Below are 27,878 nucleotides of genomic sequence, written 5' to 3' on the forward strand. Positions count from 1 at the left end.
GATACCCATAGTGATGGTACCTAAACCAGTTACAAGAACGGACTCTTATCCTAGCCCACGTTTGGAGGATTGCATTGAGAAAGTGGGACAATCATCTTTTATTTCCAAACTGGATTTACTTAAAGGTTACTGGCAGGTACCTTTATCCGAAAGGGCGAAGGAGATTTCAGCTTTTGTGACTCCAGATGGTATATACCAATTCAAAGTTATGCCATTTGGCATGAAAAGCACCCCAGCCACATTTCAACAGTTAACTAACAAAGTTGTTTCTGGATTATCCGATTGTGCGGTATACATCGACGATCTGGTAATTTTCAGCCAGACATGGAAAGAACGTTTAAAACATCTGATGGAGTTATTCGATCGACTTTAGGAGACGGGTTTGGTAGTAAACCAAGCCAAAAGTGAATTTGAAAAAGCCTAAGTCACTTTCCTTGGCCGTTCAATCGGACAGGGTCGACTGGCCACATGGGATGTGAAACCAACATTTATTGAGGAGTTTTCAATATCCTCAAGACGAAGGGAAATAATGTGATTTCTTGGCATGATTGGATTTGATCGAACATTTGTGCAAAAGTTTTGTAACGTGGTTGCTGCACTGATGGACTTGCTGAAGAAACGTCGAAAATGTCAGTGGACAGCAGACTTTCAACAGGCATTTGACTGCCTGAAAGCTGTGATAACCAATGCTCATATGTTGGAGAATTACAAGGGACTCTGTGATCAGATTGAGCTAAAGTATCTGACTTTAAAGAGAAATGCCGAGGCATAGAGAAATGGATGGAGCGTGCAGAGACCTTCTTGTTCAAAGAGACTGTCAATTGAGAAGGATTTCAGTTGGAGGAACAAAAAAAAATGGACTATATTATTATCCCTGTGTGTTGTTTTTTGAAACGAAAATGTATGTTTACCGTGTGCATTTCTTAAAGGATGGTGAAAAAGTGAGAAATGAAACTATCTTGAAGTTGATGGTTTATTTTTTTTTTCTTGGGGGGTGTTGTCATGTGAGAGTACCTTTAAGAAATGGCTGTTTATAAATGGGTGTGTATATAAATATCTGTCGTGAGAGTACCTTTATGAAATGCGTGTTTATTACTGCAGTGATGTCAGAGAGTGGGTGGAGCTGGGCTGTCTGTCAGCTTTTTACTTTCGTTTTAAGCTGCTTGCTGCAGGGTGTGTTTTTAGTTTCATTTTCAGAGCTGGATAGCTGCAGTCACAACCAGAAGGTGTATTAGAGTCTCTCTCTGTAATCTAAAGAATGTAAATCGACCCTTTTGTGATTTAAAACTAATAACTGCTCTCAGTAGTGACTTTAACCTGATGTGCTTCTGTTAAAAGTTTTCTTTGAAGTCTTATGGGTGTTAAAAAGACAGCTTAAGGATTACTTAGTGTTGTATTCTTTGGGGGTTGTATTTGAACTAATGGTTTGAATTAAATGTTTTTAAAAGGTTAACTTGAGTTCTTAGAATAAACATTGTTTTGCTTTAAAAAATACTTTTCCATTTCTGCTGTACCACACCTGTACTCACTTAATCCTACTCTAGAGCTATTGACAAGCATGTCATGTGAGAGTACCTTTAAGAAGAAATGCGTGTTTACTCCTGCAGTGATGTCACAGAGTGTGTGGAGCTGGACTGTCTGTCAGCTTTTTACTTTCGTTTTAGGCTGTTTGCTGCAGAGTGTGTTTTAGTTTTGTTTCAGAGCTGGATAGCTGCAGTCACAGCCAGAATGTGTATTAGAGTCTCTCTCTGTAATCTAAAGACTGTAAATCGATCCTCGTGATTTAAAACTAATAACAGTAGTGACTTTAACCTGACGTGCTTCTGGTAAAAGGTGTTGTGTGTCTTATGGATATTAAAAGGAAAGCTTGAAGGATTACTTCGTGTTGCATTCTTTGGGGTTGTATTTGAATTAATGGTTGCTAAGATGTTCACTGTATGTTTTAAAAAGATCAACTTGAGTTCATAGAACAAACATTGTTTTGCTTTAAAAAAATACTTTTCCATTTCTGCTGTACCACACCTGTAGAGTGGGCCGTGTGCTCCCCATACCACAATCTATTAAAAGTTGTGGGTCAGGTGAACTGCATGATACACTTTGGGGTTCTCTAAACCCTGGCCCATAACAACATCCTGCGGCCTCTTATGCGGCACGGTAGCACAGCGGTTAGCACTGATGCTTCACAGCATCAGGGTCCCAGGTTTGATTCCCAACTTGAGTCACTGTCTGTGCAGAGTATGCACATTTTCACCGTGTCTGCTTGGGTTTCCTCTGGGTGCTCAGGTTTCCTCCCACAAGTCCCGAAAGACATGCTATTAGGTGAATTGGACATTCTGAATTCTCCCTCAGTGTACCTGATCAAGCGCCAGAGTGTGACGACTAGGGGATTTTCATAGTAACCTCATTGCAGTGTTAATGTAAGCCTACTCAGTAAAGATTATTATCCTCACCCTACCCCCATCCTTCTCGTCGGACAAGGACCGGTGTTTAACCTCCTCCTCCAGCACCTCGCCCCTCTGCTGCGCGATTTTGTGGAGGGTGCAACAGGCCGCCATGATGTGGGCGACACTCTCAGCGTCACACTGGAGAGTCCCTCCAGAGATACCCAGGCACCTGAACCGTATCTTCAGCAGGTTGAAGTACTGCTCAAGCACGCCCCTGGTCGCTGCGTGAGTGTCATTGTAGAGGGTCCTGGCATCAGTCTGTGGCCTCCGGATCGGTGTCATCAGCCATGACCGCTGTGAATAACCCCTGTCACCCAGGAGCCAAATCCTCCAGCTGGGGAGGCGCCTCGAACATGTCAGGAATCGTCGAGTCTGCCCGGATGAAGGCCGTGTGCACACTTCCCGGGTACCGGGCACAGACGTGCATATCCACTGCATGTTCATCGAGTGGACCCCTTTCCGGTTTGTGTAGAGCAGTCTGTCATCTGCAGGTGGGACATGCATCCTGTCGATCACCCCCTGAACCCGGGGCATCTCAGCAATGGCGGTGAACCCCGCTTGGGGGGTTGGGGGGGCGGTTGGCTGAGGTGGTGAGGTGGGCGCACTCATACAGCCGCTGGCACTTTGCAGAACCAGGGGCCAAGGTGGGTGGTTAGTGGTGCGCGCAGCAAGATGGCTGCCTTGCAGGCCGTGACAATGGTAGTACTTGCCTGGACACTGCCCCAGTCCCGTGGGGGTCACCCTGGCCACACGGCCCTTTCCCCTGTCAACCCTGCCCCCCTCCCTCCGCCCCTAGCCCTGGCAGGGCCCCAGCCAGCCCGGCTAGTGTCCAGCTTAGCAGTCCACGGTCGCACCTCCAGGTCCTGCCCCTTTTTCACTCATCAGCCACGACCTCGATTTCACGATTTTTAAAAGCACAAGTGAACCTTGCCATTGGGAATTCGGCCAATTGGAGGCAGAAAATTGTGGAGGCCCTCGAGAGTACCGGGTCAGACCCGCTAATGATTTGCCAATGGTGTTTGCTATGTGTGCGTTCTGGAATGAATTGACGCCGCTGTCGAGGTGACGGAAAATTGCAATTTGGCGTGAAACTGGCGTCAGCCTCGATTTCGGCGTTGGTACCGATTCTCCGCCCTATCACCTCTCCCAATTTTGGCGTCGGCTGACAGAGAATCCCGCCCACATCTACACACATTTAAAAATATTTTGTCCCAAGTGCAAAACTTCCCTAGTGTTAGTGATCTACCCTAAAGAAAATAACAATGACGTTTTGTTGCGTCAACTATATGATTTATTGCTTTGGAAAGGTAAAGTGAAGCTATGGAAACTTTGCTAGTAGTATACGGATGAATAAAATTATGGTCGCCCCGAGCAATGCAAAAAGCGCAACAACTATACAACTAATTAAACCTACAGTCACTAGCAGTTCTTCTACATTAACAGTGCTGTGTACATCATACTTGTGGGCACATAAGCACCTGCAACCCATTAGTAGAACAAAGATAACAAGTGTCAAGTGAACTGCCAGTAGAATAATGACATCGTGTTCTAGGTGGCCTTGAGGGAACTGTTGTATTGGGCCCTCTGCTGGCTGATCTTTGTGGACCACTGTAAAACAAAGCAAAGAAAATTGTAATATCTTCAAAGCAACCCTAATTCAACGATAGAAGGCAAAATACTTTGCAGCACTTGCAACCTGCAAATCCAAGTTGGTTGTTTGCAGCTGAAGGAAGACGTCAGGTACAAAGAATTACTGAACACCAATAATTATTGAGCAACTGTTGTAAAGGTGGATAAGCAAGCAGAGCAGATAATCTGCAGACAAGAATATTTCAAACATGGCAATGATACTCATGAACAGCCAACGTCAATGGTGATGACAGAGGGTAATTGGGAGAATACCTTTTGTTGCCTTAGTTCAAGTGAATGTTAAAAATCCTGTGACTGAACAATTATGCATCAGAAAAGTTTTCAGCTGCTTTAAAGACAAATGCAGATTTCCGATCGAACTTCCTGCATGCAATCTTTTGATTGGAATTCATATAGAAGAACAGTATTGTGACTGCTACCATCACCATTTTTCACATCCCTGCTGCGATCAAACACATTAGACATGAAATAAATGGACCACGTAAAACCTACAGCAAAGACAAAGATCATTTTGACTAGTTGGTCAATGTCAGTTTCTAATCCACTCTTGTCATCTTATTACTTGATCCTTCTATTCCCCTCTTCCTGATGAAGCCTTTGCCCAAACATATCAATCTTTAACCACTCCATGAGGTCTGGAGTTCCACATTTTTATTGGTTGCTGGATAAAAACACCCCTTAAATGTTTATTTGATCTATTCATGACTGTCTGGTATTTCTGTCCCTTTGTTCTGGGCTGCTACTGAAACCCCCCAATGTCAGGGGACTCTTCCAATATCCCAGAATGCCTCCTACCCATGGGATGCCTCCAACAGCACAGGACTCCCCTACCCACAGGTCTCCCCCAATCCACCAGACAACCCCATCCCCAAACAATCCCCAACCACAGGACTCCCCTTCCCACAGGTCTCCCACAACCCACCAGAAACCCCCATCCCCAAACAATCCCCAACCACAGGACTCCCCTTCCCACAGGTCTCCCCCAACCCACCAGAAATCCCCATTCCCAAACAATCCCCAACCACAGGACTCCCCTACCCACAGGACACCCAAACCCACAGGGCTGCCTTATGTAGCCATCTGGGATGGCCACTTCCAGAATACAAAATGGATGCCCGCAATGATGAAGGGAACTATGGACAATGTTAAGAAAGCAAGCAGGCACCGAGCCTGTATGCATATTGAAGAAACAGGGGCGAAATTCTCCTACCCGCCCCGCCACATTTCTGCCCCGACCGGCCGGCGGGAGTCTCTGTAACACCGACCGGTCAATGGGGTTTCCCATTGTGGGGCAGCCCCACGCCGTCGGGAAACCCCCGGGCGCTGGCAAAACGGAGACTCCCGCCGGCGGAGAATGACGCCCCAGCTCCCAGACGACACTGAAACTGTAGGTCTATTAGCATATGATGGCCCATCTCCGGGAACAAAGGAAAGACACTCAAGCAACCGATCTAGCTCCAGACATCGCGGCGCCAGTTCCCCAAACCGAAAGCGTAAACAAAGCAAGGCCAACGGCCACATAGGACCCGCCCAGCCATCAGGGCACCCACCCCTCCATTGGTCAAGATCAATACGAGTGATCGAGGTACGGCCCAATTATTTGGGGCCAAGTTCAAGGCCCACCCAAAAGCGCGTGAAGCCCCTCTGGGTATAAGAAGAAGGCCCCGAGATAGAATCTCTCTCTTGGATTTGGCTCTCAAAATGGAGAGACCCATCCACCAGATGCACCAGAAGCATGTCAGTCCAGGGTCAACGCTCGCTATCAGACGGACAACCTTAGCTGTTCTCCTGTACCACTTCGAACCCCGCAGCCTCAGATCCAAACAACGGCCATTGTTCCTCTGACTGAGTGGGCACCCGAAGCTAAGTATAGGCATTAGTGTTAGAGATAGTTTAGTTTGTAGTATTTTGTGCATGAGTAGATATTACTGTGTTTGTAAATAAATAGTATTGACTTTGAACTAACTAACTGGTGTATCGGCTCTTTGATCAGTATTCAAGTTTGAAGTTTGTGGCGGTATCGAAAGATACCTGGCGACTCTAAAGCAAACATAATTAGGATTAAGGAAGGTGACCATATTGACCGCCATATTTAGAACCAGACAAAAAGAGCAACATTTACTGGCGACTCTGGTGGGATTCGACCTAGAAGTGGCCTCGTCACTCCGAGAGAACCCAAATTTGTCTTAGAATCCAATTGGAAACAGAAAAACCACAAGTGTAAGAACAATACTGATCAAACCTCCAAGATTCGGAAGTGTGTTATTTGCATGCGTACTAACAAGAATATAAGGTAAACCTGAAAGATTTTGTTGCGTAAAACTGTCGGGAGTTTTGAAGGCCGGAAATTAGCGTAAGCCGTGCCTGTGTTTACATCACCACTTTATCACCCCCTGTTCCAAATTCCATGGAGAACCCAGAGATAGAGAAAAATGGCAATGAAGGCAATGGAACGCCTTTTGAACCCCCAAGAATTCGAGGTCGCAGTGACCAGTAGAGTAGGACAGTGTCCCGTATGGGAAGAGGAGATCAGAAAATATCTCAAAGGGAAAGGATGGCCCCTTTGGAGTAAATTCTGCGCGAGTGACAAAACAGGTCCCGGAAGTATAGGGCATACTTGGTGGGAGAACCTGACAGAGATTCATAGGAAGAGCTTAGGGAAAGCTCGCAAGCCGATGGCAATCGTGTCCTGCTTGGCACAATTGCGAGGCAGAGGAGGTCGTTAGGACGCTCCGTAGAGAGATTGATGAGCGAGACAAGAGTAGCAAAGGAGATGTGAGTGGTTATGAGAGAGAGAACAGGGAACTGAGAGAGCAGTTGTGGCGAGGGACAAGGAGATGGTGGATGCCAAGCGGGCACACCAATCTTGTCTCACCCATTTGAGCAGCTTTCAGTCCCAATGTGACAAAGCCTACCAAGATACGCAACACGCAGTCTTGGTAAGACAGGAAACAGAACAACAGGTTGAGCAATTGCAGAAACAGTGTAACGACTTAAAAGCAGCCCTACGAGCACTCCACACTTCCACGACGGAACAAAGGGAGAGCTCGGTAGATCACGCAAAGTGCCAGAAGCAAATTGCAGAATTGCAATCTCTGCTTTCTGTTCAGAATGGGTTCCAGAGCACGTTTGGACCCCAGTTAGACCAGGAAAACGGCCCCAACTGGCAGGAGTTAAACGAGACAGCCCACAGATACGTACATGGCACATGTACACAGGACAAGCCACAAAAGAGAAAAGCACCCCAAACCCCGACTGCACAGGCAGAACACAATCCTATGAACCCTGTCACCACACAGCGCAGGGCCACAACAGAAGGAGACCCAGATTCCCTGTACACCACCCCATTAACCGTCACTCAATTACAGGACGTGTGTGATAAGATTACACCGTTCGTATCCACATCGGACCCCCACCAGTTCTTTGCAAGAGTAAAACAACAGGCGACCATGTACGGCCTGGATGAAAAGGAGCAAGTGAAGCTCACAGTTTTAAGCCTCGACCCTTCAGTCGTGGTAGCCCTTCCCGACCCACAAAATGTAGGAGAAGGCACTCTCCAAGAAATGCACACAGCGATCCTAGATGCTATCGGCTACACCAAAGGAGACCCCATAGAAGGCCTAAACAAAAGACGACAGAGCACCCCACAGCGTTTGCTGGACGCTTGTGGTACATTTTACAGTGGTATTTGGAGAGTTAGCCCGCATCCATTTGTCCCCAGATACTATGGCCAAATGGACCCACATCCCAGTCTCTCATGCGACAGAGGCAGGACAGAGAGCTTGCGCAAATTACGACCCCTCAGATGAAGCCCACAACGAGAAATGGGTTTTAAAGAGATTGTCCCGCGCTTGGGAACAGTCCATCCAAGGCAAAACAGCATTTGTTAAAGCAGAGGAAGAACAGACAGACATGCATCCAGTTAGGATGCACCAGAGCCCCGCATGGGTAAATGAGGGCAGGAACAGCCCACAGCAACCCAAATCCCAGGAGTGTTATAATTGCGGCCAATTAGGACACTATGCACGAGAGTGCAATGCACCCCAGAAACAGCAGAGAAACCAACAAACAGGCACCCTAAATAAGAATAGGGCAAAGCCAATTCACAGTGTTAGCGCCCGTTCTGATAATGCAGATATGAACGGCACCGACTGACGGTGTTCGGGCTCCCCAACAAGGGTCTGCGACGCCCTTTGGGACAAATCCGGTAGACCGGTAGTGGCAGGCACAGTCCGGGCACACCCCGTAGAATTCCTTTGGGACGCAGGAGGGTCCCGCACCACGCTCAATTCCTTCACGATGTTTCAGCGAGACACGTGGCCCACGACAGACACCATTACACTCAGCAGTTTTACAGGGCATTTACAGCAGGGAGACATCACAACCCCTGTAGCAATCCAGATAGGGAACATTAAAACAAAACACCCCGTAGTTCTGGTCGATCTACCCCAGACAGCCGAACACATTTTAGGCATTGACTTTATGAACTCCCACAACCTCTCATTCGATCCAGTGAATAAATGTGTGTGGAAAATGGCAAAGGCAGCACGAGCCCCCGCCACACTCACAGTTGGAGAGTATGAAAATAGGATCAGTGCAGTAAGAAACTTCTGGTTCGACCCTCGAGCCATTAGTCAGGACAAACAAGTTAGGGAAGTCCTGCAGCGACACAAAGCAGCATTTGCACAGCACAAGCACGACTGTGGCAAGATCGCTGGCTTGGTGAATATTACAGGTCCCGACCCCAGACACCAAAAGCAATACGGTTTTCCCCAAGAAGCAGAGGGAGAAATCTCAAAAGTGATACAAAGTTTGCTTGATCAAGGCGTACTCCGATCAGTAGTCTCCACGAATAATGCACCAATTTGGCCCATCAGGAAACCAGATGGATCTTGGTGACTGACCATTGATTACCGGGAACTGAACAAAGAAACCCCAGTAGCAGCCCCCACCTTAGCCACGAGTCCCGAGACCATGCTCAAACAGGGACTACAGTCAAATTTACTTTCGGTTTTGGACATTAGCAACGGCTTTTGGTCTATTCCATTGGATAAAGCGTGCCAATATAAATTTGCTTTCACATTCCAGGGACAGCAATATACGTGGACGTGCCTTCCACAAGGCTTCCACAATTCCCCCTCCATTTTCCACCGACAGCTGGCACATGGATTAGCAAAGTTTTCCCGACCCAATGGTTTGGTCCAATATGTAGATGATCTGCTACTACAGACGGACACAAAGGGAGAGCACATTTCTCTTCCGCCGAACTATTAGGACTCCTACAACAAATTGGCTGTAACGTGAACCACAAGAAGGCCCAGATTTTACAGGAAAAAGTGATTTACTTAGGTACAGTAATCACGCATGGCAAAGGAGAGATCGAGCAGAAAAGGATCGACTCGATCGTCAAATTACCCCTGCCCCATAATGTCACAGCCCTCCGGTCATTTCTAGGACTGGTTAGCTACTGCAGAAACCATATCGACGGTTTCGCCACAAAAGCAGTGCCCCTATCCGAACTTCTCAAGAAGCAGGCACCTTGGGAATGGCTTCCACAGCACACGGATGCCGTGGATGCTTTAAAAAGAGCCCTCAGCACAGTCCCCACATTACAGGTCCCAGATCCACTTTCGCCGTGCGCAATTGAGGTTGCAACTACCGACCGAACCCTTTCGGCCTTGCTCCTCCAGGAATGACATGACCGATTAGGCCCCGTGGCATATGCCTCACGAGTATTAGATCCAGTCGAGCAAGGATTTTCTGCCTGCGAACGGCACCTGCTCACAGTTTGTTGGGCAGTACAATACTTCGCCTACATTACAGGACTCAACCCCATCACCATTCTAACTGAACACACCCTAACACAACTCCTACTTGATGGTAGACTTAAGGATGGCACAGTCAGCCAGATCCGCGTAGCCCGTTGGACCCTTCTCTTACAGGGACGGGACATAACAGTAAAGAGGACAAAGACACACACTTTCCTCGCCGATAATTTACAATATGAAGGCACCCCACATGAGTGTGAAATCATCTCCACTAAGCACAATTAAGGACCCTTTGTACCGAAGTCAGCTCCCCCGAAAGCAGGTACTATACCCCAGAGACCGAAGCCCATAGGCACATGCGCACCCCTTAGGATTTATGTGGATGGCTTCTCCACAGTTTTAAACGGGAAAAGGATTACCGGTTGCGGTATTTATGTAGAAGACGTGCAGGGGTGATTTCGTGATAGAAGAGATTTCGTTAAAATTGCCAGGACACTTAGTCTCGCAGGCAGCAGAACTGGCAGCCATAGCGTACGTTGTAGAACACCCCGACTCGTTTCCGACCCCAGCCGACATATATTCTGACAGTTTATATGTTTGCAACCGTTTAACCAAATTCCTACCCCTGTCGGAAACTGGAGGATTCGTTTCCGCAGACGGAAAACCCCTACCCTCAGCCCCATTACTCTGGCATATCCTAAAGATGGCCAAAGACCGTAAATATGGAATCATCAAAGTTCGTAGCCATCATCGTTCTTCCCCCCCTGTTGACGTTAAGGCAGGCGCCCTAGCAAAAGCAGGTTCCAGACACGGTCACTGTTGGAAACCCCCCGAAAGCAGTTCAGGTCTCACAGACCAACATTCAGGATTTAGCACAGGCCCAAAAAGACTCACAGCTCAGGGAAGTTTTAAAAGGCAACTTCCCAGCCCCCTATGATAAGTATAAAAACGCGTTAACCACACATGACGGTGTGATTTTAAAAGATGGAATTCATGTAGTCCCCAGCCAGGACAGGAATCAAATTATTTGTCAGTTCCATGACAACCATGGAACCAAGGCATAGAAGCTACCCTCGCCCACCTCAGACCTCTCTGCTGGTGACCTGATTTAAAGACTAATGTTACACATTACATTGAGAATTGCTTAATCTGTGCCCAGAACAACCCGGACAGATACGCAAAGAAAGGTCAGCTAAGCCACACCCGCCCTGTTAATGGCCCCTGGACGAATTTGCAAATCGACTATATAGGACCTCTACCCCCCTGCAGAAATGGTTTGAAGTATGTGTAGGTGGTCATCGACACCTTCACAAAATGGGTGGAAGCGTTTCCATCCAGAGCAAACACTGCCAAAACGACAGCTAAAATCCTCACTCATCTTTACAAGATGGAGACTTCCACGCAGCATAGAGTCCGATCAAGGCTCCCATTTTACAGGACGAGTGATGAAAAACATCCTTACAATTTTCGGCATTAAAAAAAAGTTCCATCTTGGATACCACCCCCAATCAAGCGGCATAGTAGAAAGGATGAACAGAACTTTAAAAGCCACCCTCAGAAAAATGGTGCAACAACACAACAGCACCTGGGACACAGTTCTTCCAGTGGCATTAATGTTCATTCGAAACACAGTATCCACGTCCACAGGATACACCCTCTACACCCTCATGACCGGACGCCCCATGAAAGGAACAGAATATTTAGTAGGACTGGATTTGGCCAGCCCCACAGTCACCGCCCTCACGCATGAGAAAGCAGTACAACAGGTTTTAGAAATTGTGAAAGCAGCCCAGCTTGCAGCAGCCATTAGGCTTGGAACCCGCAAGAAGCAAAGCAAAGTTTGCTTTGATAAGACAGTACACGCCACCGAGTTTGTAGTAGGGCAGCAAGTTATGCTATCCCTATACAAACCCAGTTCATTCCTTTCCCCCAAACTTGCTGGACCGTACACCATCTCTGATAAAGTCAGCCCCTCTGTATATAAATCACCTCTCCGAATAACAAGTCTGCGTGGTTCCACATAAACCAGCTTAAGACTTATGGCTCGCAGAACAACCATTCACACCACATCTCGCTTGCAGCAGCAGATGAGCACGCCCTGCCCACGAATGACGTATTCTTACCCTCCCCCAACCTGTCCAGCCCATCCTCAGTCACAACTACGACTCCACCCCAGAGGCACGACTCCGCCTCCCCCTTCCTCCAACCGACAGTGACAGCGATAGTCCCAGCACACCACGCTACGATTACACACCTGCACCATGTTTGTTATGTATGTTTGTTTGTTATTGTGAATGTTGAATGTTCATTTAAAGATTTTCATGGCCCCACACCACCACTCTTTTAACGCCCACCGGCAGTTAATGGAACATGTTTGTCCAAAGACAAGTGATCATAACTGCTCTTCTGCTTTGAAGGTAAAAGTTAGCAACAAATGCAACCCCCACGACGACCACAAATTCTTACCGTTCTTGCCGGTCGCTCAGGCAGTGGAGAAACGGCACTGATCCCCACCCTGCCTGAGGACCCTTATCTGGTCAGCTACGCTTGGGTAGAGCACATACGGCACTGGTCACCGTCCCACCAAGGGATTCCACCCATTCTTACCTGCCGCTGCCCAGACGCACCCCATTTGGCACTTTTAGTTCAAAACACTTTTGTTTGTTTACGGCGGCCCTTCGGTTGCTTCCAGATGCTATTTACATCCTCAAACACTGGGATGGTAGATCACACAGGCTGTGAGATGGCTCGTGATGTGTTAGTATTTTTCCTTCTCGGATGTCTTGTCCCAAATATTTGGTTTAAAAAAAAATGAGAGAGTCACAGATAGTGACCAATATAATGAGTAATTGGCAATAAAGGACAGACAGACATACGAGATATTAAACAAGATAATAACAGAAATGATGCTTGTGTCCATAGAACTCCGGAACCACAGAAGCCTGAAGAAGACGAAAGAAGAAGAAAAGATGAAGACAACCATCATGCTTTACAGTTGGATCTTAGCGGGATCCCTCCAGTTGCGCGCGGACGCTACCCCCCTGACCCCTACCGACAGGCCGTGAATGTTTCCCACCCCGTCCATACACTAGACCCCGAGATAGTTACCGATACACCAATCTGGTGTGACAAGTTCATAATTTGATATTCCCTGACTTACGTTGTTGAAGCACTGCTAGTAATTGCGATACTCTGCAGTGTCGTTCAAACCCTGAGACTCAGGAAATGGCGGAGGAAAGCCTCCCGCACTCCGGTATACACATTCAGATCCCCTATTTTCGGACTTCAACAAACCCCCCAACCCCTTTAAGTGAATTAAAGTACATCCGTTTTCTTGTGTGTTTGTTGTTCCAATAAAAGAAATGTAAAACTCTGTGCTTGACTGCCAAGCCAGAGAAACATGCGTTGCTGCTATTGTACAGTTTAAAATGTTGTAAATTCTTTTGACTGATTAAGGATAGTTTAGTTAAGGACAGTTAGAGGTTCTAGTTTTTTTATTTTATAATGCATGCCTGAATGTCATAGCGCCCCATAGAATTTTATAATGATGTGTGTACATAAAGTAATTTAGGTAAACATTTCAATTCATAGGACAGAGTAGTGTAGGGCCTGTCCTTGCTTATGGGTGCCCGACTTAGGAGGAGAACGAAGAAGATGCAGTAATTTGATCCTTCACGCTTCGCGTTGAGGATCACAAGGAGGGTGTGTAGCTATCTGGGATGGCCACTTCCAGAATACAAAATGGATGCCCGCAATGAATGAAGGGAACTATGGACAATGTTAAAAAAGCAAGCAGGCACAGAGCCTGTATGCATATTGAAGAAACAGCTCCCAGACAAAACTGAAACTGCAGATCTATTAGCATATTGATGGCCCATCTCCGGGAACAAAGGAAAGACACTCAAGCAACCGATCTAGCTCCAGACATCGCGGTGCCAGTTCCCAAAACCGAAAGCGTAAACAAAGCAAGGCCAACGGCCACATAGGACCCGCCTAGCCATCAGGGCACCCACCCCTTCATTGGTCAAGATCAATACGAGTGATCGAGATACGGCCCAATTAATTGGGGCAAAGTTCAAGGCCGCCAAAAGCGCGCGAAGCCCCTTCGGGTATAAGAAGAAGGCCCCGAGAGAGAATCTCCCTCTTGGATTTGGCTCTCAAAACGGAGAGACCCATCCACCTGCTGCACCAGAAGCAAGTAAGTCCAAGGTCAACGCTCGCTACGAGACGGACAACTTTAGCTGTTCTCCTGTACCACTTCGAACCCAGCAGCCTCAGATCCAAACAATGGCCACTGTTCCTCTGACTGAGTGAGCACCCGAAGTTAAGTATGGGCGTTAGCGTTAGAGATAGTTTAGTTTGTAGTATTTTGTGCATGAGTAGATATTATTGTGTGTGTAAATAAATAGTATTGACTCTGAACTAACTAACTGGTGTATCGGCTCTTTGATTAGTATTTGGGTTTGAACCTTGTGGCGGTATCGAAAGATACCTGGCGACTCTAAAGCAAACATAATTAGGATTGAGGAAGGCGACCATATTGACCATCATATTTAGAACCAGAGAAACAGAGCAACACTTACCCCCAACTGCCCTCACCTATGGGGCTCCTCCCACCACACTGAACTCTCCCAATCCAATGAGTCTCTCTCCAAGCCCATCTATCCCACCCACAGGATCATCCTCCCCGCGCCCCCCCCCCCCAACTATCCTAACTCATGGTATTCTGCACACCCCATGGGACACCTCCCACCCCACCTACTTCATTGAACTCTCTGCTCAATGGGTTTCCCTCAACCTCATGGAACACTTCCCTTGAGGACTCTATCCACACTGCACGCCCCTCCCCCGCCTTGAGACCCGACTCCATCCACACCCTGAGGACTGTCCCGACTCCCCCCCCAAATCCTGAGCACATGAGCAGCAGAACTGTCCTCCGCGCTTCAGAGACCCAAGGGCAGCATACATGAGGTCAGCTCATGACAAATGTAGGTGGTCACTTACTTCATCCACTTGTGGAAATAATATTTAAAAAACTTCACCCAGTACATTTATGACAAATGTATCCATGTTTATTCAAATATAAACATACAAATTAGGAGCCAGTTAGCCCCTCAAGCCTGCTCTGCCATTTGATTACGAATATGGCTGATCTGAATGTAGCCTCGACTTTCCTGTCTATCCCAGATCATCCGCCCATAAGCAGAACCCAGACCTTCCTGTCGCTTGCCATTCCAACTCACTGTACTGCTCTCACAGAAACATGCATAGAAAATAGAAGCAGGTGGAGGTCATTCCGCCTTTCAAGCCTGCTCCGCCATTCATTATGATTATGGTTGTTCATCAAGTTCAATACCCTGATGTTGACTTACCCCCCCGCCATATCCCTTGACCCCTTTAGCCCCAAGAGCCATATCTAATTCCTTCTTGAAATTACACAACGTTTTGGCCTCAACTACTTTCTGTCGTAGTGAATTCCACATGTTCACATCTCTCTGGTTGAAAACATTTCTCCTCACCTGAGTCCTAAAAGATTTGCCCCTTATCCTCAAACTGTGACTCCTCGTTCTAGACTCCCCCACGATCGGGAACGTTCTTTCTGAATTTACCCTGTCTAATCCTGTTAGAATTTTATAAATTTCCATGAGATCCCCCCTCATTCTTCTGACCCCAATGAATATAATCCTAATCTCTCATCCTAATCATAATCCTCTCATGTCCACATGTCCATCCTTGGCCTGCTGCAATATTCCAGTGAAGCCCAATGCAAACTGGAGGAACAGCACCTCATCTTCTGATTAGGCATGTTACAGCCTTCCAGGCTTACTATTGAGTTCAAGAACTGCAGTCTGTGAACTCTCTCCTTCACCCCATTTGTATTTCTATTAATTTATTTTCATTTCTTCCATCGATCTGTTTTTCCTTCACGATTGTCGCCTCCCTCCACTAGGGCATTCTGTTCTCTGTTTCTAGTTGTCCTTTGACACACTGCTTACCTTTGTTCTGCTATTAACACACTCTAATCTTTTAATGTGCCACCATCGGCACCCTTCTTAGCCTTCCTCATAGAATTTACAGTGCAGAAGGAGGCCATTCGGCCCATCGAGTCTGCACCGGCTCTTGGAAAGAGCACCCTACCCAAGGTCAACACCTCCACCCTATTCCCATAACCCAGTAGCCCCACCCAACACTAAGGGCAATTTTGGACACTAAGGGCAATTTATTATGGCCAATCCTCCTAACCTGCACATCTTTGGACTGTGGGAGGAAACCGGAGCACCCGGAGGAAACCCACGCATACACGAGGAGGATGTGCAGACTCCGCACAGTCAGTGGCCCAAGCCGGAATCAAACCTGGAACCCTAGAGCTGTGAAGCAATTGTGCTATCCACAATGCTACCGTGCTGCCCTTGATCACCTCCATTTACATTCTCTTTACCTTTCTGTCCATCTTTGTCTATCTCCGCCTTTCGCTGACCCCCTCGCCAGCTCCACCACTCCACACGCCCGCTCAACAACAGTATAAATGCGATCCTATTTCCAGTTCACTCTAGCTTTGACAATGAGTCATCCAGCCTCAAAATGTTAACTCCCTTCTCTCTCCACAGATGCTGTCAGACCTGGTGAGATTGTCCAGTATTTTCTGTTTTTGTAACCCCAATACACTTTGACTCACTTATCAATCAATAATCTACTTAACACAGCCTTAAAAATATCCAATGACTCTGCCTCCAGGCTCCCTGGGGAAGAGAAAAAGATTTGCTAATGTGGTCCGATATTGCTAATCGCAGCCTTCAAGTCAGGATAGAGATGTGTGTATAAAATTACCTTTCTCTGTTAAATTGACAGTTTCATTTGTTGCAGAAGTATTTTTATGTTCCCCCAGGCTGATGACTTCACTGACCTGAAACGCAAAAATGTTTGTAATCAATGTGAGTCATCAATAATAAAATTAAGTGATAGTTTGGGTAGGCTTCAGGAAATTGTGTCGAGGTGCCGAATCTCAGACAATGGGAGCATAAACTAACAACTGGTGCCGGAGATGAGTAGTCTTGCACACGTTCATTCTACTAGACAGAAAATTGTGTTGGGTGCAGTGATCTCAATGGCAACTTCCATTGTGCAAAGTTGTGCAGCAGGAGCAATATTTTGTAAACTCTGCTCCATTACATCTGGCAGCTATCAGAAATAACCAAACTCAAACTTTCTGTTATCCATTCCACAGAACAATTCCACCGTCTGCATTTTAGTAAGCAGCACACTGTAATTGTACTCCAATGCCCAATGTTAGAGATGTTGGAGTCAGGTAGGTGAAGGTAATTCTTCCCCTGACAATACATTTGAGGTTTGGCTTCCAGGGAATGAGGTGCTGAACAATAGCACAGGCTATAAGGGAAGAAAATGCCAACAAGCAAGTCCCGGTGACACACTCCTTGGCATCCATTCCATGTATTCATCACTCTGCTATGATTTTTTTTATTAAGGCACTACACCCCAGCATAAGCTAAGTTAACTTCTCACCTTTCCACTTCAAAGTTTGAGATTTTGCCCTGTTGCGCAATCTGCAGCTATCTTAAGCATCCTGCCATTGAATTCACAGGTCTAGTCCAAGATCTACAGGATGAAATACTTTTGAAGTCTGTTCACTGTTGTTGGAAAATGCAATAACCAATTTGCATTCAGCAAGGTCTCACAAGCAGCAATGACATAATGACCAGATAATTTGTTTTAGTAATGTTGTTTCCATAGAATCCCTACAGTGCAGGAGATCATTCAGCCCATCGGATATACTTATTGACCAAGGGAAGGATGATCAGTTCCTGGCTGCAGGACAATTACTCCCCGATAACGTCATCGCAGCATGTACCTGACAAGTACCGACCCTCTGAAAAAGCACCCTACCTAGGCCCATTCCCCCAGCCTATCCCCGTAACCCCACCTAACCAGCACATCCCTGGAATCTAAGGAACAATTTTGTGTGGCCAATCCACCTAACCTGCACATCCTTGGGTTGTGGAAGAAAACTGGAGCACCCGAGGAAACCCACGCAGACACAGGGAGAACGTACAAATGCCACACAGACAATCACACAAGTTTGAGATATAAATATTGGCAGTGTATTGAGGCATCCACCCCTTATTCTTCGAATAGCACCATACAATTATTGGGGTCAGTTCCCAGGGCAGAGGCACCTGCATTATTCACTGTTTGCTATTACACTAACAATATATAAATCCTCGCCAAAATGAAGGAAAACAAGTTGCAGAGGCATCATGGGGTTTACTTGGCCACATTCTTTCAGCAAGTCAGCTCATACAGAGAAACACAAGAGCCCATTTAGCAGCTGGACCAGATAAAACTGACACAATAACCCATTCAGCAGCTAAACGAGATTATGACAGGCAGTTGTCTCTGAATAATGGAACCAGCTAACAAAGTCAAGATGAGGAAGTCTCAAGCTTGCGAGCTATTATGAAGACCAAGGGACAGTTGCTAAGGATCAGGATAACATCATTAAGAAACCTCTGCCTGTCCATAAGCAGCTCCATCATGACCAACAACTACTTTCATTGGATCTATACACAATCTATAATCTGTACGATTGGCTCATGTCCAGCCGAAGTGGGCTGAGTAGCTGTTTTAAAATGCATAAATATCAATGATTTGCCTTTGTCAGGGAAGAAGTGCATGGTGTTCCCAATGGATCCGTGCTCGGACCACTGTTGTTTGTGATATACACAAATGATCTGGACGAAGGTATAGGTGGTCTGATTAGCAAGTTTGCAGATGATACTAAGATTGGTGGAGTTGCAGATAGTGAGGGGGACTGTCAGAGAATACTGCAAAATATAGATAGATTGGAAAGTTGGGCAGAGAAATGGCAGTTGGAGTTCAATCTAGGCAAATGCGAGGTGATGCATTTTGGAAGATCCAATTCAAGAGCGGACTATACGGTCAATGGAAGAGTCCTGGGGAAAATTGATGTACAGAGAGATCTGGGAGTCCAGGTCCATTGTACCCTGAAGGTGGCAACGCAAGTCGATAGAGTGGTCAAGAAGGCATACAGCATGCTTGCCTTCACCGGACGGGGTATTGAGTACAAGAGTCGGCAGGTCATGTGACAGATGTATAGGACTTTGGTTAGGCAACATTTTGAATACTGCGTGCAGTTCTGGTTGCCACATTACCAGAAGGATGTGGATGCTTTAGAGAAGGTGCAGAGGAGGTTCACCAGGATGTTGCCTGGTATGAGGGTGCTAGCTATGAAGAAAGGTTGAGTAGATTAGGATTGTTTTTGTTGGAAAGACGGAGGTTGAGGGGGGACCTGATTGAGGTCTACAAAATTGAGAGGTATGGACAGGGTGGATAGCAACAAGCTTTTTCCAAGAGTGGGGGTGTCAATTACAAGGGGTCACGATTTCAAGGTGAGAGGGGGAAAGTTTAAGGAAGATGTGCGTGGAAAGTTTTTTACGCAGAGCGTGGTGGGTGCCTGGAACGCTTTGCCAGCGGACGTGGTAGAGGAGGGCACAATAGCATCATTTAAGATGCATCTAGACAGATATATGAACGGGCGGGGAACAGAGGGAAGTAGATCCTTGGCAATTAGGCGACAGGTTTAGATAAAGGATCTGGATCGGCGCAGGCTGGGAGGGCCGAAGGGCCTGTTCTTGTGCTGTAATTTTCTTTGTTCTTTGATTACTTTCCTCCGGCGTGAGCAATAAACCGTTTGACTTTTGGAGCAGAACCGAGTGTGGAGTGATTCTTTTCAGGATTCTTTCCTATCAAAACAATCTTTGTGATAATCTGAGATTTTAAGCAGAGCTTCATATTACCATTTCATCCAACTGTGCAGCAACTCCTCACCACTGCACTGAAATGCCACACTAGATTGTGGCTAGTTATAACAGTGACCACTCTTCAAAAATATTCTGAGATATCCTGAGTTTGCGAAGTCATCTATATAAATGCTAGTCTTCTTTCTTTATTATGTTTTAAAATGACTGGATTAGGACATGAACCCACTACCTCAGAGGTGAGAACAATACCACTGAGCCAAGACTGACAGCCACTGAAGGAACTATCTAAAAGCTAGTGAGGGAGGCACATTAGCAACTCAAATAGCCCTTTGGATTTAACACTCAATAAATATGATGACAATGTACTGAGAAACAGCAGTAGGTCATCTAGCTCTTCAAACCCATTCTACTTGTCATACAATTCATTAGCTCACCCAGCAATGAAAAGTGGAATAAGGCAACTAAGTAAATTCAGTTTGTTATATCTGATCATGGAACAGTTTTCATAGGCCAATTAAAGTCACCCTGTTGTTGCACTGACCCATGACCATTAGCATACATTATTACTGGAATGTGCTGACAAGGGATTCGATCTAAAAGCATCCTCATTTGTCTGTCTCAATTCCCCAATAAGATGCCAAATTGCCAATTGTGCCATTGTGTGAGTTGCTTCCAATGGTAGCTTTAATTCTGTACAGTATTTCACTTTTAGGATGCAACTGGAGTTCATCAAAACCATCCAGCTAATGTACCTTTAGAGTTCACTCTTAGCTTGGCACTATGATCTCACTTGTAAACCTGTCAGCATATTTGTTCATTTTGGTGCAGGAGCCATAATTGGAAATAGATATGGTTTAACATTCTCTTGATGTGGAAACTGGTTTATAAACTCAAAATTAATTTTATACGATCGCTGTACTGGTCTTGGATAGAGCATTAAAATCACTTTGTGAAAATCTGGGCAAAGTTATAGTGATTAAATCATCGGGAAATTATATAAACCCTGGGATTAAAATATTGGAACCGCTTCAACAACAACAGCCCCAAGGGTTCTGTGCAGTGTTCATTGAGCCCCATGCAATCTATTTCCCTTATCTTGGGAGTGAACAGAAAGGATATTCAATCGAGGGCACTTTAGTTTCATCTGCTGTACAATGACACAGTGTGCTCGTGTCCAGGGTGGATTGTGAAATCTGAGCTGTTTGGTTTCAAAATATATTTGAACGTTTGAACAAGGAGCAGGAGTAGGCTATTCAGCCCCTTGAGCTGTTCCGTCATTTATTAAGATCATGGCTGACGTGATAGTAACTTCAAATCTGCATTCTGCCTCCCCTCAATAACTTTTCATCCATTTGTTTACCAAGAATCTATCCACCTCTGCTTTAAAAATATTCAAAGACTCAGCTTCCAGTACCTTTTCAGGAAGAGACTTCCAGCGACTCATGACCCTGACCCATTTTAAATGGGCGACCACTTATCTTTAAACAGTGCCCCCTAGTTCTAGATTCTCCCACAAAAGGAAATATCCTCTCCACATCCGCCCTGTCAAGACCCCACAAGCCGGGTGGGAGAATCGGCGAGGGGGGGGGCGCGATTCATGCGACGCCGCCCGACGTCAGTCCGCCGATTCTCCGGCCATTGGCACCGGCGCCGGAGGGGCCCCCCGGTGATTCTCCGCGCTTGTTGGGCCGAGTGGGGCGCCCCGCCGACACCGTTCACGTGTGATCCTATCTGGCGGGACCTCAGCGTTCATCCTGCGGGGGGCAGTGCGGTAGGGGGAGGGAGTTCCAACCCCGGGGGAGGCCTCCACCGTGGCCTGGCCCGCGATCGGGACCTACCGATCGGCGGGCCGGCTTCTCCTGGTGGGGGGCTATTTTAGTCAGCAGCTCCAGTTTAACCCAGCAAGTGATCTCTCCTGCTTCTGGATTCTTCTAAAGTTAAGATACAAGCTGCTTGCCTTAAAGAGGCATGTTCATTAATCATCCATGAATCAAAAATAAGAACAGCAAAATATAAGAAAGGGGGAATAAGGGAAATAAACATACAGGAAGGACCCTTACATCACAATTAAAACATTTTCACTAAAGAATAATTACATTGAGATCAAAATGAAACTGAGGATTGTAAGCCAAATAGAGAAGGAAAAATTTAAAATATTTAATGTGGAAGACAATGAAAATAATTAGGGGATAAAATAATTGACGATTGTCAATATTGTTTCTCATAGTTTAAAATTAGCTTTTTCCTTTTTCTGTCTGTGAACATTGCTGCATGAGATCAACTAGTTATTGTTTATTAATTTATGCTTCATTTAACACAAGTATAATGTTTAGGACACACAACGATTGAGGAACAATTATCTCCTTCCCAGTGGCTGCCTCATTACTATTTGTAAAGGAGCATAGCAATTTAACAGCTACAAATGCAAAAAGGAAATCAGGTCATTTTCCTTCAAATAGCATAAGTGTTGTATTTGATTCAAAAAATATATATTAATTCTAAAAAAAAGTTAAATTTCATGTTTCATTTACACTGAATACTGAAAAAACTATTAACTGGCCCAATGCAATTGAGGGTAATTGTTTTAAATGTATTTGTTCAATGTTTTTCTAACCTGGAAATCCAGAGATAAATCCACTTCATACTTGTTCTATTTCAGTGAAACATTATGCAGAAAAAAAGGTTTACCGAGGTTTAAAAATGTGATAAGCCTAAAGCACAAAACTGGTTATGGAAAATGTAACGATGTCATACAAGTGCAATAGAAGATGTTCTTTGCAAGTTGCTGAAGCCGCTTTACTCTGCGTTTAACGACACTGTACCTGATCTGGGGATGGTTGATATTGATAGTCAATAGCCAATGTGAAAAGTGTTCGATTTTCCACAACACAAAGAGCCTGATTAGGGAATTAAAAATTCATAAGAAATTTGATGATATTAAATTGGGGGACAACATTCAGGTCTGGGGGAAAAATATCCCCATTTTTTTTCTTTGTAAGTAAGCCTTAAATTGCAGCTTGCAGTAGATGGGTAAACCAGCTGAAGCCGTCTAGTGGTTCTAAAATAGTCTGAAGATTTCAAGTAGTCTGAAGGTTTTGACTATCTGCTCAGCATATTTGATTCTCTCTGACAGGTACATCAACACCCAGGGGGGGATTGTGAATCTCTCTCTCTCTCTCTCAATTAATATGGTAATGGAAAAAATTGAAAGAACAGTCAAGATAAAACCTCAGCTTGGCACTCACCAGAGATCGACTCCTTGGTCTGTGATGCCATTTGTGACATGAAAGTGTCTCTACCCTATATTTTGCTTCTGTACTGTACTAGACATTTTGTTGTCAAATTTACTACTCAAGGTGAAGGGGATGCCAGAATAGAACACTTTTCCCTTTTTAGATACCCAGTGTCAGTAACCATCTCCCATCAGATACTTCTCCAGCTTTTCTGTGAATTTAACAACCCAAACATGTTGGCTGCCACCAGCTCCTTGTGACCATTCCTCAGTTGAATAAAAAAAAATCTCCAGTTTAGTATGGGGCTTCATAACTTTGAATCTGTGTCGCCTAATTGTGATGAGTAAAATAATTCAGATTAAGCGAAGACGTGGCTCTTTGTTCCTCTCTTAATCATTTTTTTGACATAGATTTAGAGTACCCAATTCATTCTTTTTCCAGCTAAGGGGCAATTTAGTGTTGCCAATCCACCTACCCTGCACACCTTCGAGTTGTGGGAGTGAGACCCACGCAGACGCGGGGAGAATGTGCAATTTTTCCCTTCATCATTATTTTTTTCACACCATGTTTGATTTTGAGTATCTCCACATTATACAGAGCTCATTGAGAGGGGGATTTTCTGCGCCTCCTGTGTCATGTTTCTCGGCAGCGGGAGGCAGCCTGCCAAAGGCCACGGTGGACTCTTTCTCTTTTGATCCCGCCGCTGTCAATGGGATCTCCGATTGAATCCACCCCTTGCCACTGGGAAACCCATGACGGAGGTTCACCCTTGGCGGGACCGGGAGATCCCACTGGAAAGAACGACAGGAAAATCACCCCCCTATCTCTGTTACCATATCTGTTCATGTCTTAACTCATGCTCACCCATCAACTCTTTATTGCTGACCTGCCTTCTGCCCAGCAATACCTTGCTTTTAAAATAATGCCATCTAATAATGTTGTATTTATCAGTGCTGCGAGCGCGTGGAAACATGCGGCTAAACGCGCTGACTATGGGATTTTGTTACCATTTAGTTAAATTGCACCTGTTTCAGATGGATGTCATCCAGCACACCTTTCTTCAGTCTAGGCCTTCAGTTAAAAAATAAATGAAATAAATAATCTTTATTGTCACACTGGAGGTTTGCTTTCAGCCTGTATGATTTTCGCGTAATGTTCAGCAAACAGCTGGCACACAGCATTTCTGGGGAAAGAAAGTGAGAGAGACAGACAACAGCAGCTCACAGCTTCTCCTTTCAGTGTCCAGGATCCGACTGTCCCTTACTTGCTTCTTTGAAAACAATCACACATACAATCATAGAATTTACAATGCAGAAGGAAGCCATTCAGCACAACGCGTCTGCACAGTCCCTTGGAAAGAGCAACCTACTTAAGCCCCACACCTCCACCCTATCCCCCTTTATCCCCGTAACCCAGTAACCTCACCTAAGCTTTTTGGAAACGAAGGGCAATTTAGAATATCCAATCCACCTAACCTGCACATCATTGGATTGTGGGAGGAAACCGGAGCACCCGGAGGAAACCCACGCACACATGAGGAGAACGTGCAGACTCTACACAGACAGTGACCTAAGCCGGGAATCGAACCTAGGACCCTGGAGCTGTGAGGCAACTGTGCTAACCATTATGCTACCATGCTGCCCTGGTATAGGTGGGGTCCAATCACAGCCTGCCACTGGGCAGAATAAAATAAAAGCAGTTTAAGGCTTGGCAGAGGATGTCTCTGCAATGCTCAACCGCAGGTGTGAAAACCAACGATTTGATCAATACATGTATCATTTGTTTCCCCAACTGGCACCATTTGCTCTGTTGCTGTTGACACTAGGCATCTTGATTACTGGTACAGTAAATGTCAGCCTGTGCCACTTTCTACCACTTTTTCCTTCCTTTAAAACAAAGAGCCCACGTGTTTCCAAAATACATGGGCGGGATTCTCCGATCCTGGGGCTAAGTGTTGATGCTGTCGAAAACGCTGGAGTGTTTTACGAAGGTGTCACCTGGCCCCTAGGATCAGCGATCCTGCGCCGCACAGGGGGCAAGCAGGGCACTGGAGCGCTTCACGCAGCGCGCGTTCGCGTGTGCACGCCACGGCCGGCGCGGGTTCACTCATGCGCATGGGTTGCCTTCTCCGTGCCGGCCCCCGGGCAACATGGCAGAGCCCTACAGGGGCCCGGCGCGGAGGAATATAGGCCCCTTCTGGGATAAGCCCGCCCGCCGGTCGGTAGGCCCCGATCACGAGCCTGGCCACCGTGGAGGCCCCCCCGGATTCCCCCTCCCCAACACCAGCAGCATAAACGGCGAAATCCCGCCGGGTAGGACCACACGCGAATGGTGCCGGCGGGACTCAGCCGAACTCAGCGGGCATTTGGCCCGTCGAGCACGGAGAATCGCTGAGGGTAGGGGCCACGTTGAGCAGCCCCCGACCAGCGCCGCGGCGATTGTGCCGGCCCCATTGGCGCCGATTCTCCGGTCGCCGGAGAATCGGCGGACCGGCGTTGCGTGATTCGCGCACCCTCCCCCCCCCTCTCTGACCCGGCGTGAGGTCAGACAATCCCGCCCCATATTCCCGAAATAACTGAGGCTGGCTTTATCTCCCACTGGTTACATCATTTTTGAAAACTGTTTCCTTTCCTTTGTCTTTAATGTGCTAGTTTACAATGTGATCAAGCTCCATACCCAGGCCTCTACTTAGGTTGGAGAATCTCCTTGAGGCTAGAGTGTGAACGTAAATGGGTTGGTGTTGGTGGGCTGGGGGAAGAATCTCAGATGCATTGCATTTCTGGACATCAGCTTCAAGAGTCAATGAAAAACTGGAGTCAGCTGTAAGTAAAGCCACGTACAGGTGGTGGCAGCAGTGTACAATAATCCAGCATTTTATTTTACCTTTGGCCTTAGATTTATGGATTCAATTCACATCTTTCCATGATAGGTTTGAACTCTCAAAGAACAAAGAGAACAAAGAAACGTGCAGCACAGAAATAGGCCTTTCGGCCTTCCAAGCCTGCGCCGACCATGCTGCCCGTCTAACCTAAAACCTTCTACATTTCCGGGGTTCCGTATCCCTCTATTCCTATCCTATTCATGTATTTGTCAAGATGACCCTTAAACATCACTATCGTACCTGCTTTCACCACCTCCTCTGGCAGCGAGTTCCAGGTACAAACTACCCTCCGTGTAAAAAAACTCCCCTCGCTCATCTCCTCTAGACTTTTGTTATGGGAGAGATGTTTTCAGAACCCCAAAATGTATCATGGAGTTCAACCAATTTCTCCCTTTAATGGATTGTTGCTTTTGAAGCACCCAGCTTGTTCCCCAGGTATGGTATTATAATTATGGACACATGGTTTTTAACACAAAACAATGTTTATTCCATGAACTTAACTTAACCTTCTAAATAAACATTGGATCCCTTAACACCCCTTACTTCAAAGATAACCCCGAAAATAATACAACACTAAATAATCCCTCAAAATGTTCCTTCAAACATCCAAAAGACTTCCCCTTTAATAACAGACATGAGGTTACATTCAATATTCTTATAGGGTGAAATTCTCCCCCAACGGCGCGATGTCCGCCGACTGGCGCCAAACACGGCGCCAATCAGACGGGCATCGCACCGGCCCAAAGGTGCGGAATGCTCCGCATCTTTGGCGGCCTAGCCCCAACATTGAGGGGCTAGGCCGACGCCGGAGGGATTTCCGCCCCGCCAGCTGGCGGAAATGGCATTTGTTGCCCCGCCAGCTGGCGCAGAAATGCGGCGCATGCGTGGGAGCGTCAGCGGCCGCTGACAGTTTCCCGGCGCATGCGCGGGAGCGTCAGCGGCCGCTGTCAGTTTCCCGCGCATGCGCAGTGGGGAGAGTCTCTTCCGCCTCCGCCATGGTGGAGACCGTGGAGGAGGCGGAAGGGAAAGAGTGCCCCACGGCACAGGCCCGCCCGCGGATCGGTGGGCCCCGATCGTGGGCCAGGCCACCGTGGGGGCACCCCCCGGGGTCAGATCGTCCCGTGCCCCCCCCCAGGACCCCGGAGCCCGCCCACGCCGCCTGGTCCCGCCGGTAAATACCAGGTTTGATTTACGTCGGCGGGACAGGCAATTCCTGGGCGGGACTTCGGCCCATTCGGGCCGGAGAATCCAGCGGGGGGTCCCGCCAACCGGCGCGGCCCGATTCCCGCCCCTGCCCAATCTCCGGTACCGGAGACTTCGGCGGGGGCGGGGGCGTGATTCACGGCGGACTACGGCCATTCTCCGACCCGGCGGGGGGGTCGGAGAATGACGCCCATAGTCTTTGGATTTGCAGACATCAATAGACCAGTTCTGTGTTTTGTTCTTGCAGCTCACTGGATACACACAGACACACCCAAGCTGCTCTCTCAAACTGGCTTTCTCCTTTCATGCAGCTCTCAGCAAACCAGCCAGGCACTTTTCAGCTGCTCTCAGCAAAACCAGCCAGGCACTTTTCGGCTGCTCTCAGCAAAGTACACAGACACACCCAAGCTGCTCTCTCTAACTGAAACCAAAAGCAGGAGTGAGCTCAGCTCCCCCCAACCTCTGACATCACTTCAGTAATATGATCAGCCCCATTCCTTAAAGGTACACTGCTTAAACATCCATTTCTTAAAGGTACTCTCATATGACACTTTACCCCTCAAAACTTAAACCTATGTGCCTGAGTAAATGACTATGCACTCTGTCCGTACCCCTCATAATTTTAGAGGCTTCTATCAGGTCGCCCCTCAACCTCCGTCGCTCCAGTGAGAACAAACCGAGTTTATCCAACCTCTCCTGATAGCTAATTCCCTCCATACCAGGCAACCTCCTGGTAAACCTCTTCTGTACCCTCTCCAAAGCCTCCACACCTTCTGGTAACGTGGCGACCAGAATTGAAGACAATATTCCAAGAACATTGGAGATACCCTGACTGATACATATCCATGACTGATACGTTTCATCCTCTCGAGAAAGAAAATATTATCCCTGATTGCAATCAG

The 27,878-nt window shown here is 46.7% G+C and overlaps 1 protein-coding gene across 2 annotated transcripts in view; it reads right to left on the reverse strand.

The window, feature by feature from the left end:
- Positions 1–3,712: 3,712 nt before the first annotated feature.
- Positions 3,713–27,878, reverse strand: part of LOC140429672 (uncharacterized) — a 67,266-nt gene continuing 43,100 nt past the window's right edge. For both annotated transcript variants that reach the window (XM_072516974.1, XM_072516964.1), the window contains 2 exons: positions 16,691–16,766; positions 3,713–4,052 (listed from right to left, as the gene is read on the reverse strand). In XM_072516974.1, the coding sequence (XP_072373075.1) occupies positions 3,763–4,052; positions 16,691–16,766 (366 nt within the window). In that variant the 3' untranslated portion in view covers positions 3,713–3,762. The remainder of the gene's footprint in view (positions 4,053–16,690; positions 16,767–27,878) is intronic.

This window comes from Scyliorhinus torazame, chromosome 1 (genome assembly GCF_047496885.1).
Source record: "Scyliorhinus torazame isolate Kashiwa2021f chromosome 1, sScyTor2.1, whole genome shotgun sequence".
NCBI classification, from domain to species: Eukaryota; Metazoa; Chordata; class Chondrichthyes; order Carcharhiniformes; family Scyliorhinidae; genus Scyliorhinus; species Scyliorhinus torazame.